Raw genomic sequence first — 12,294 nt, 5'->3', positions numbered from 1 at the left:
TATATTGCCCTGAAAGAGAATAGGAAATCACACCAGCTGACAGCCAGCAAGATTACACAATTTAGTCAGAAGAAAAGTTTCTATCATGTGGTACACGAACGTACCAAGTCCTTTCGTTAAGCGGCTTGCCGTGTTCTCTTCAAGTCTGACGTATGTAGCGACGACGTCCATGTAGCAGACAGCTGCCTGGGAGTTTATAATTGATGAGATTGTGCTGAAAATAGGATGCGATATACGTTTTTACATGCAGCTAGTAATTAGTGGTTAGGAAAGTACTGATCGCGAAAGCAAGTGAACACTCTTTGCGTAATACCTTGTGGCTGCGCTTACAACACCGGTAAGGAAAAGTCCAGAAAAACACGGAAAACTAAACAAGTGCTCCTTCACGTAGTATGGCAGAATCTGGAAAAAAAAAAAGCGGAAAACAGGTCAATAAAGTATTGCCGCAGTAGTTACTAATGCACCAGAAAGGGGTGTTTGTAAGACACGAATCCGCGTTTACTGGAAGCGTTACAATCAAAGACTAAACAAATATACTACCTCATCGTACTTCTTGATTGCGCCGGCCAACAAAGGATCGCAGTCTCGGTACCAATAGATTAAGGCCATGGCCATTAGTCCTATGACGGTCATGTAGATGATATTGAGAAACACACCAATGCACATCGTCCTGTAAGATATCAAGGTAATTAATCGTACAGTGCAACGAATCTGCTCGGCCGAGGTCATAATGAGAATACGCTGCCTTTCGTGGAGTCCAACAGAATGTGCACACGCGCTGCATATGCGCATGTAGAATGCACCCACTGGCCGGACCAACACGTATTCTTAGAACCAATAAATAGAGCGCCTTTATCGCGTACGCTGTGCAAAAACCGGCTAAGTCAGACGCAGACCGAGATGTCAATAAGGATCATCAACTATACCAGGTGTTTCAGGAACAATAATGTCTAAACAAAAGTCATCTTGGCGTTCTTCTGCCACCACCTAAGGCATTTACTCAATCTGAATCATCCATTCAGGACGCAGGTCACTTATCGGAGCAATAGGCAACAGCAGTACCCAGCTCACGCTGCTTCAGAATTTCATGTAATGGCAATACTGCCATTCTGAGTGTAATTTACAAATGGAATCAGATCTCCATTCCACGCAGAAGTAAATCGAAAAAATTGCGAATGGTCATTCATTTTATTCTTCTTCAGGAGCAAAATCTTACCCCAATACTCCCATCTTTGCATGAATCTTGCATTCACTGCAGGAGAGAAAATACCGGGTGTTATAGCGAACACTTTGCAAATTTCTTAAAATGGCGAGTGAAATATCGAAACAAAAATTTCATGAATAAACTTCCCGACATGGCGGAAAAATTTAGCTGGAATGCTTTTCGATATATTCAGGTAATCACCTTAAACCAATTACTTAACTTTTTTGTTATCTCAGTTGTGTGGTTAATCTCAATGGGGACTTCGAAAAGTATTCGCCAAGACGATGCCATATCGGCTTTTGAAACAAAGAAAAAGTTTTTTAGAGCGCAGCGCTTTGGCGCCCGTTCCTGCGTTTCGCGTCGACGTCGCCGTCGACGTTGTCCCTTGTAACCAGCTCCGCAGACGGAGCAGCGCGCGCTCCTGCCACCTAAAGGTTGGTTGATTTATGGTTGGTTTATGCAGTTTAACGTTCCAAAGCTACTCAGGCTATGAGAGACACCATAGTGGAGGGCTCCGGAAATTTTGGCCACTTGAGGTTTTTTTACGTGCACTGACATCGCAGAGCACGCGGGCGCATTGATTTTCGCTTCCACCAAAAAGCGGCTGTCGCGGCCGCGCGCACCCTTAAGCACATTAGTCGAGCGCCCTAACCACTGCACTACCACGGCGGAGTGTGAAGTGACTTTAGCCATTTCCGCTCTCATGCAAACTTAAGCGTAGTCCAGTACATCAGTGCCTCAAAGCTCCGTGCAAGATAAAGGGCAGTCATTGCAAACTGCGCGGTCTTTATTTTCGACAGGGACAGAGAAAAGTAAAGTGCGTGACATGCTATAGATGAGCAGGCAGTTCGAATTTTAGGCCGGAGCCACTGCATCACGTCATCGCCGGGCGTCTCAGCTGCGCGTCTCTAGTGCTGAGTTTCGATTTCATGCATAAAAAAGCGTCATTTCCTCGTGCCGAATGGGTTTATAAAAGGAATTTTGCTTCGTATCAAAAATTGTGAAGGCATCATCGTGCTCCCGACATTAAACTCCCCATTGAGATTAACCACACAGCTACGATAACTTAAAAGTTATGTAGTTGGTTTTAGATGATTAGTTGCATAATTCGAAAAACTTTTCAGTAAACTGTACCCGCCACGGCTGGGAGTTTGTTAGTGCAATCTTTTTTTTTCTATTACAAACTAGCCATTTTTAGGAATTTTTTAAATTGTTCGCTAAAACACCGGGTTTTTCTTTCCTGTAGTGAATGCAAGTATCTTGCACGGATAAGAGTAGTTGCTTCTTATGATTTTGCTGCTAAAGAAGATAAAATTGAATGGCCTATCGTAAGTTTTTCCATTTGCTTCTGCAGGAAATTAAAAAACTATTCCATAAGGAAATTACACTCAGAGTAACAGCAGGGCCATTTACATGAAACTTTGAGGCAGCGTGCGCTGGCTATTGCTGTTGTTCATTGTTCCGCCAAGTGACTTGTGTCCGGATTGGTGGATTGGGATTACTTGAGTAAACACATTATGCGGTGGCAGAGAAACGCCGAAAGGATTTTCGTTGAGACATCATTTTACACGTCTGGGTGGAATAGAATATCACCAGGGCAGAATGAAACGAGCAAGGTTTTGTTTATTATTGGAAAGTAGGCAGAAGCACACCGTGTCATTATTTTATCGCCGAGGAGTGATGTGCGTGCTTAATGTGATGTGGGTTACCTCAGGACTTTATTAGCAGTGTGCAATTTAGAATGGTTGTCAGTTACACTCGTGTGTTTGTTTTTGGACGTTTTTGTGGATTAATGTACTGCATTTTCGCTTTCAGCTTCTGCCGTACTTTCTGTTTGGCGGGATTAAATGCTTCAAATTATCTGGCATTTAAACGAAAACATTTTTCGTCAAGTTTCCTTCAGCGGCCGTCATAGGATATTGAACAATCCCAGGTCTTTTGCCTGGCTTCTTCGCGCCGTATATATATATATTTTTTTTCAAATATATTTGGTAAATGTACGGACCGCGAAGTTAAAAAAAACGTTTCAGAATACTTGTCCGATTTTGAAAATTAGTGCACCGTTTTTATGCCTTTCTTGACGCGAAAGAAGACACTCCGTACATTTGCGCGCCACATTTTGCCACTCTCTTCCTGACCACCACGGATGTCTTATTGTTCAATTCTTGGTTTGAGCCTTGCTTCTAATGGAATAAACATTCTCCTTACTTCTCTTCGCTTGCGCACAGTTCCATTTTTCACTTGATAAACGCACATTATTCGACAGGAGTCCTGTAAACACGCTTTCTCCTTCCGATTTCTGGTATGAATACGAGCAGCATACCCGGCGTTACCACGAAGTCCCATCAAGGTAGCCGAGAAGACAGAGCCTGCGTCCGCACACCGAAGTGCTGGCCCACATTTTTAAGCCACCTGAACATCATTAGGACGTACTTCCAATCTGACACGGTGAAGTAACTGCTTTTGTGAAATTCGAGGCTACGTGTACAAACAGGCGTCCGATTATGGCAACAAGGGACGTTCTCATATACTTAGAGTTTGTAATATATCTTCCGTGCAGAGCAGATGCGATACTCGCAAAATATCTCACGCTGGTGATCGGTCGATGGGTTTCGTAATAGACCATAACTAATGGCCAGCGCTCGAGCGCCGGCAAATCAATCACTTGTGCGTAAGAGATTTGTTTTTATTACCGACCCATAATAAGGGAGCAATTACTCATTAGCACCCACCAAAGCGCAGAACTTGAGTGCGATTAAGCTTCAGCGAGGAGAGAGCGAATGAAAGACGGTGAGAGCGTTACTCAAAGGTTACATTCAGTAGGTTGGGATGAAAAATATGAGGGAGGAAAATGGTTCCCACAACAGGCAAAGTACTGGCTACTTGCACCGTGTCGGTTCAGTATCGTGTGGGCATAGCAATTCGCTAATCTTCTCAGTTAAGAGTGTCACGCAGTTTGATTCGGCTACAAAAGAAACCAGCTCGGTTAATCGTGAAGCTTGATTTCTTTGCGGTCATATAGACATACGTGGATGGAAGAAAAAAATTACGCTTTAATGTATTCGGCGATCATCTTGTGGATTTCCAAACAACTTATAACTGAACATATTCTGTTCTGTCTCGGGCTGGAATGGCTTGCGTTAAGGACACACAACTTGTCTTTTAGAGAGAGCAGGTGTGTACAGTCAAGTTCGCATGATAATATCTACTATTTTTGACGTGTCTCCGTCTAGTGATTGATGCATTAGACGTCGTTTTGCGAGGAGACAGCTTGTAATTGCTTGGATTCAAATGGAACGCGTAATTGCAAACTTGGAGTGGTACCTTTGGGCTTCCTTGAGAGTCTTTGAAGCCATATACCTCTGGACGACACTCTGATCCATGCCGGTACGGAGCAGATTGTGGACAAGGAGGCCCAGGAAACACGCCCAAAAGTTTTCGTCACTCGTAAAGTCGAGATCCATTCTGCGTTGGAAGGTTAATAACGTATTAGGCAAACAAGAAGAAAAGGCCACACGCATGCACTGTCATCCAGAGCTGATCAAAGTTTGCGAGAGCGTCACGTTGAACTGCGCCTGCTACACTGCACGTTAGCACCATTGGTGAAAGTTGCTCTTGGGCCAGATTGTATGCTAAAAGTATGCAAATTTATGCTCGCCTTGTACACTTTCCCCATCAACGCATTGGCAAGTTTTTCAGCGAGGCTTGCATCACACTGTACACGGCCGAGCTAAGATTTATACATGCGTTTTCTCGATCAGCCGACCACAGGGATTGTATGTCGTGAAAGATGAAAAGAGATGAGAAAAAAAAAAAGCTTTGTTTGCCATACGCATGAGATGCGTTTCCTGTTTATCCCCGAGCCAGTCTGAACTGGCACTGATGAGTCGTTTTTTGTCTCTGATGTTGTCCATGGTTGCGCCTTTCTTACTTGTAACGTTTACGTCTTTTAATTTTTGCCGAAGCTTGTAGCAGGACGTGTGCTGCGATTAAAAAAAGAAGCATGCAGCTGGTACTGACCGCCTTACAGAAGGGGGGAAAATGCACTAAAGAGCAGCATTTATAAGGCAAAAATGTGATCGTAGAAAGAAATCGAAGTTTATAAAATGGGCAGCTTTGAAAAATATACGGTGCACTAACACTTTTAAGCTAACACTTTGAGTAGTGTTTCCGCCATTGTAGTGGATCGTTCAATGTATTTAGATTTAGATGTGGCATTTATATTTTATTTATTTATTTTTTTTTTGTACTACGAACGGCAAACAACTCATTCTACAGTGCTTATAAAGAGTGCCACGTCTAGGTGACCATGACGCCTTTGGTAGCGGTACATGAAACTCGCAAAAAACCATTAGTTAATGATGAAGAAAAACGAAGATTTTGGCAAACGTATGTCGCGAAGTTATGAGAGCAAGCTATAGTGTTGTTCAAGCACACAACTCAACAGACGGCTCTCTCGAAAGCTCCGAGATGCTTTTGAATGTTGCTGAAGCTTATGCCGGCTGCGAATAAGTATAACGACTACATTTGTTTAGTGTATACAGGTTTTCACTTTAAAGTCTGCATGAGATCCATCGCTGCCGTTTTGTCTAGGTGGACAGTACAGCAAGGCAGAGATTCCATTACAGAGCATATCAGAAGATTAAATAACTAAAATAACTAACGCCGTTTTATTATTAGTTCAAAGAGCTCATATGAAATTACGAAATAGAAGGACATCAATTTCGAAGGTGAGGTCAGTATTTAAATGCTCTTAATTGGGAAAGCAGTTCTAAATAACTAATGCCAAAGATTAGCATTTGAAAAAAGCCCGTTGACTTGACTTTCCGGCAATGCACATATAGAAATTGGCTTCACAGAGTAGGATATTGTCGCCAAAATCACGCAATTTCTTTTTAAGTAATCAATTCACAAACAGCATCTGTATTCGAAGCATAATAAATGCGACCGTCGGTATTTAAAAAACAAGCTATGCTGGAAAGCCAACTCAATGAGCTTTCAAAATCATACATTTAGCGTCTAATATTTCGAACCACATTGCCGACAAAGGAAATTTAAAAACTGGATATAAGAAATATTAGCTGACAAATAAAAGAATTTTCTGACAGCTGGCCTAGCAGAAATTTTCAGCTCTGCTGTGTTATTTGTTTTTAATTTTCTTTTTGATTTCACACTTTTTCTGCTTATAACTAACTTAAAACTTCTGTAAATTTTAGTAAGTTCAGAGACATTATCTGTTACACTGCGTTTTTTTTTTACTTTTCTGTCAGTTCACAGGTTTTTCTTTAGTAGGTAACAGAAAATGTCTACGTTGTACATTTCTCTCTTTTCATTATTCGGTTATACCGCATGTATTTCTGCCTTTAAATAACAGAGAAAATAAGTAAAACTCAACTTTTTGTCATTAAACAACATTTATAAGGCGAAAGCCTCCCTAGCACCATTACGCGAAAATCTGTCTCTCGGATTTGGCAACACCCGATAGCACCAATAAAATTGGTTTTGCAACAGCCGTTGTCTATACCCATCGAAACGGCGAGGGGAACAACGGCATGCATAACAGATGCCACTGTAGCAGGGCATCGCTCTTCTTTCTCTTTTAGTCAGCTTCATACTCACAGGCACCCCTAACGTAACTAGCTATCCTTTTTCGCACCAAAATTATTACGCAGCTGTTCTTTGGACAGCGCTTTCGAGGGTGACACATCAATTCGCTTCCAATAGCATGCATCTACAATTCAAATAATCAGTTTGCGAAAGGAAACCGAACTGATGACACATGCACCTCCATTTGTTTGCCTTCCAACCAAGGTTTCGGCTGAAAAACAGATTTTTTTTGTGTGTGTTAACCGGTTTCAGTGAATAGCGTATAACAGATATTTTCTGTATCGGAACAAACATTTTCCTTGAAAATAGTAATTTTACACACATTTGTTACTGTGTGGATTCACCTTTGGCATTGACGCTCCCGATTTTAAAGCATAATATTGCCTCAAAAATAAAAAAATAAAGAAATGTTGACACTTTATTTCTAATTTATTAAGATATATTCTGTGGTACATGATGTCCGCCTTGCGGTTTAACTCACCTGCCCTGACAGCACGGACAGGTATTTTATATTTTCAGAAATACAAATCTTTAAACATTTAAAATCATCACATAATCATCAGCCGGACTAGATATCTTCCAGTACTCTCACATATATCTCATCTGCATCCTGATTTCGCAATGCCTGCATGACTGCCTTGGTTTCTACTGAGTCAAATGCTTTTTCGTAATGAATGTATGTATAAGGGCTGGTTATATTCCGGGCATTTTTCTATCACCTGATTGATGGTATGGATATAATCGATAGTAAAGTATCCTTTCCGAAAGCTTGCTTGATCGTTTGCTTGATGAAGTCTAAGATTGTTCTAATTCTGTTAGTAATTACCTTAGTAAACATTTTATACGTAACAGATGTAAGTTGATTGGTCGGCAAGTTTTCAATCCTTAGCGTCTCCTTTCTTATGAATTAAGGTAATATTAGAATTTTTTTATGATTCCGCTACCGTCGATGACACCGCTGAACATTTAAAATACCTCCCCGTGTAGAGATCAGCATGAAATGGAATGCTTGTTTAGGGTAGGGAAAAAGCATAGAGATGTCCCAGTGAAGGGATCGATGGAGGACACGAACAGCATGCCCCGCTTCACAGGTGATAGCCGATATAGTATTTAAAAGGCAGAAATGCCGGTATCTGGATTTGTTACCACGCGGTACAAGCAGACTAACGTAAATAATTGCTCTCCTGCGGGGTTTAGGAACTGGTGGTGCTACCTGAACCTTTTAGTTGTGGCTAATTAACACGCATTTCAGTAGATGCAACGCTCTTGCTACTGTTGGTTCGCTAAAAACTGCGTTATGCGGTCAAGGAATATGAACATGGTGGCTCATCGTGCTGGCTAATAGATCGTCGATTCTTCACTGTGAGATAATTGGCACAAGTCACTAGCGACCGGTTGGGGGCAGTTGTTCACTGATCGATATCTTTGGCGCGACGTACTGTCACAAAATTCCGCAGGCAGTCCGCAACACTGCAATAAATGACAACACTGCACGTGACGTATTCTTTTGGCCAAACGTGCGCTCTGTGCTTTATGTGCAGTGCATATTGTTTTTTTTTTTTTTTATGACTTGAAACTCCGTCGGAATTTTCTACAGCAGGATGGAACGGCACTATAAAATAGTTTTCACTCGTATATCGAGCCCATGAAAGGATACATAAAGAAATCGAGCAGGAATAGAAATTCGACTTTTGTTGAAAATGGGACACAGACGACGAGCGCATATAAACATGCCGGTATTCTTTATCGGGACGACTGATGCGAGTAATGTTCCCTGATTGACTATTAAAGGTAGTCTTTTTCGCATGCGGTTGGGCTCACTGCGTCTGACTCGGTGACGAGGCTGTATCCCTAGCCTGTTCACAAATCGTGGCGGGAGAAGAGAAGAAGATTTTTTTTTTTTTTTTTTTTTGAGACGCAAATGACACGGGAGTTATTGAAGAAGCAGACTGACTCTGAGCAGCACGGTTTGCCGCGTGCGCCCCACTGTGGAAAGATATGTCTAGTCGGATACTACACTTGCCTTTGCGAAACCTTCATTTAGGTTACTGTTCGTCGCAATGGGAGGTGATAAGTGCCGCGACCTCCTCTACACGGCAGTGGCGATGACTGCATAACTAGTTTCGGTCACCTCGCGACGGCCTCACACATACAATCTCAGCCTGCGACTCGATTCCCGATCTTCTCCCTCCTAGCGAGGCTTTTTGGGAGAGGCGCCACTTCAGGGACCTTAAGGTACCTTAAAGTGTGATGTCCCACGCTGCAAGATGGATCATATAGTGCTGCACACGACGATGTAATATGACGCCGGGATCATGCCGATGTAAATTAGAATTTGGAAGAGCGGAAAGCTGTAGTTAGTAAATAAATGCTGCGGGGCAGGCAGTGGTGTGCGCGCTCGTATTTGCTGTTGAGCGAAACGTCTAATTAAACAGAAAACTTGCCATCTGCCGTCAAGCAGGCAGCAATAAACATCGCCAAGCGATATTTATTGCCTTAGATTATAAAATGGCATGTTATGATGGAATAATGAATATATTTGGCGCCTTTGATCAGCGCATCTGCGCGAAGTCTTATTCAGTGATTCGGTTCACTAATTAATTGTCCAGACACACACACAAAAAAAGCAGAATGTTCATGTACGCTTTGCACGCCATCTGTATGCTATGATCAATGAAACTCCAATTTCTTTCCTGACTTCATGTTTACTCTGTGATGGTACATAAAACCAAATAGAGGAGACAAGACATTTGGCGCCGTCGATCAACGCCTCTGCAAAAAAAAAAAAAAAAAAAAAAAAAAAGTTCCATGACGGAGGAGCCATGCTTAGCGTCCAAAAAAGAGGAACCGTGCATGCAGCTCAAGTCTCACGCAGGGCTTCAAAGCCCTTTATGCCACGCTCGTCTATTTGGGCGGTGGGAGCGCGGGGAGTGCGGCGTGTCAGGGATTGAAATTCCCGGCGATGGGTAAAACGGATGCAAACGTCGCATGCGGTGTGATTTTGTGCACGACTGACGAGTACTGAGACAAGACGTTGCGCCGCAAGAAATCGATCAGCGAGCGACTGTCTCAAGCAGGTCGCTGCTGACTTGTTCTCCATGACAAATTGGCCGAAATCTGTCGGCGTCATGCATAACTCGCTAATGGGAATGCCTCTATAGGTGGAATGCGTAACCTGTGTCACGCTTGAGGGAGCCTGATGAAGGGTGTTTAGTCTCTAATGCAGAATAATATTTATTTGAATAAGATATTGCATAGGTGATCAAGCTTTTGTGCGAGAGTGAGAAAGCCTGTCATGAAACTGGCGTCCGCAGAGCCCTTAAGTCAATTACACGCCCTTCCGTGCCTGTATTATATCATTGCAAAGTGACCATTGTCCAATGGCACCGTTCCGCAATCACTTCGTCTCATCAGAAAAACTAACATCTGCGTACACGTCGAGCATTGCCCGACAGAGCTTATAGTTATAGTGCTGCAACTTAGTGCCAAAATTATTTTAGGACATGCACTGCTGTATAAACAAGTGCTTTCTGCGTGAGATCAGAGTTTATTTATATCGCATGTACGAGAGCATTGCCTCTATCCCGTGCATTAATAAATGAATTAATTTTGAATTTGAATATTACAGCTGTCGAAATGGAATAAAGTGACCTGGCATTTTAACATATACAAAGCAGCGTCTCTATGAAATTGACCCCAGTGAACCTGAGTTATTGATGTTTTGATCCTTATCCGGTCGGAGAATGATGAATCTTGCTCCTCGACACAAGCCGGGTATTCGCCGATTACCTTCGACAAGAGACCTCGACGACGTCTTGACGTATTTGACATTGCAACGTTGCTGCACTAGGAACGCTATAAATGAGAGCGCAAAATTACTGCGGGGTTGAAAAGTATATGCGGAATTTTGCGCGAGTTGCACGATTTGTGAACGGCACTTAAGCGAGTTTTCGCTCGAAGGAAAAACAGTGAAGCGAAAGGACTGCCGTACGTAGCAAACCGTCGCATTACTCTGGCGCCATCACAAACCTAAACTGACCGATGATCAATCTCTGAAGACAGCCGTGTCTCGAACAAAACTCCTTTGTTTGGGAAGGATCGGGAGGAGGGGAGCGGCTTTTAATAAAGAATGCTTGTTTTTCTTAATTTGGCACGCGCTAAAGAGTCGCAGGCACAGCGTGTAAAACGTTAAAGCGGTGCAACTTAAAGGGAAATAGCTAGAATATTATTTCGTTATCGAGATGTTGAACCCTATAAACCAAATCGAAACCAACTTCACAGGATAGTTTTCAATAACTGCATCGTCATTATCACCGCTACTATCATTGTTGTCACTATCATTAACTGCATGGTCATTGTCATCATCGCTGCTATCATCCTCACGATAGAAAAAGAAAATTGCAATCTGTTTCTGACGAGCCCGGCGTGGAATAGTGGTTTCCGCGCTTGGATTAGTGGTTCGATATCTCGTAGAGATATATTTCCTTTTCTTTGAGTGCCAGTTCGTGCGGACATTTCCTGCAGGCACTTCCGTCTGTACCACCCTGAGTCAATGTACGTGACGAGGCATAATGCCGGTCACAATTCAACTGAGTGCCGTAGCCACTGTACACTTGATCACTGGACGTCGTGTCTATAGCAACCTTCCTGTGGGTCTCTGGCGCCGAGTTTCGGTTTCGTGCGGAAAAAAGCGTCGGATTTCGCCGAGCTGGAACAGCGCTTTACAAAAATTGCTGATGATTACGTTATTTCTTAATGCGAAATTTGAGCGCAGCTCATTAGCTGTTTCAGCTTTTCGATAGATTGAGGCAAAGAATTCGAACAGACATGTATGTACAATTACTGATAACTTATATTTTTCGCACGTACTCCTTCAAGAAACACTCTACCAACAGTTCTTGACTGTCATGGGGCCCCATAGGAATGTTGCGCTGCGAAGAGATAGCAGCGACTGACTGATGCCGCTGATGCCGCTGGCCAGTCAAGTCAACGTGGCTCTGGGTTTCGGCTTGGGATGCACGCACCGTGATCCGCTGACGCGGAGCCGGCGCTTCGGCAATTGGGGAATACCGTCGCGGCCACACAGAAAAAAAAAAAGAGGGGGGGGGGGGGGGTACACGCTGCGGCGAACGGTGGCGGGAGGAGCGTGCGCAGAAACCGGAGAACACGAGGGAGGAGGGAGGGGGGGGGGGGGTGTATCCGCAGCGGCGAGCGGTGGCAGGAGTGCGCGCTGCCCCGTCTGCGGAGCTGGTTACAAGGGACAACGCCGACGGCGACGACGACGCGAAACGCAGGAACGGGCGCCAAAGCGCTGCGCTCTAAAACACTTTTTCTTCGTTTCAAAAGCCGATATGGCATCGTCTTGGTGAAGACTTCTCGAAGTTCCCATTGAGATTAACCATACAACTGAGATAATAAAAAGGTTAAGCAGCTGGTTTAAGGGGATTAGCTGTATATGTCGAAAAAAATTCCAGCTAATTTTG

General features: G+C 43.3%; 2 protein-coding genes across 2 annotated transcripts in view; one reads left to right on the top strand and one right to left on the bottom strand.

Moving 5' to 3' along the window:
- The window catches only part of LOC146172407 (zinc finger CCHC domain-containing protein 24-like), a 224,113-nt gene that overhangs the window by 126,413 nt on the left and 85,406 nt on the right, over positions 1-12,294 (top strand). The gene's annotated exons all lie outside the window — the stretch shown is intronic.
- Positions 1-12,294, bottom strand: part of LOC146172408 (sodium-coupled monocarboxylate transporter 2-like) — a 99,014-nt gene that overhangs the window by 12,496 nt on the left and 74,224 nt on the right. The window contains exons 6-9 of the mRNA XM_084586060.1: positions 4,529-4,669; positions 541-670; positions 314-402; positions 105-214 (exon numbers count right to left, since the gene is read on the bottom strand). Of these exons, the coding sequence (XP_084442186.1) occupies positions 105-214; positions 314-402; positions 541-670; positions 4,529-4,669 (470 nt within the window). The remainder of the gene's footprint in view (positions 1-104; positions 215-313; positions 403-540; positions 671-4,528; positions 4,670-12,294) is intronic.

This window comes from Amblyomma maculatum, unplaced genomic scaffold (genome assembly GCF_055883805.1).
Source record: "Amblyomma maculatum isolate TAMU_Amacu unplaced genomic scaffold, ASM5588380v1 scaffold_13, whole genome shotgun sequence".
Taxonomy (NCBI): Eukaryota; Metazoa; Arthropoda; class Arachnida; order Ixodida; family Ixodidae; genus Amblyomma; species Amblyomma maculatum.
Note: the sequence above shows the minus strand (reverse complement) of the source record. Positions and strands in the feature narration are given on the sequence as shown.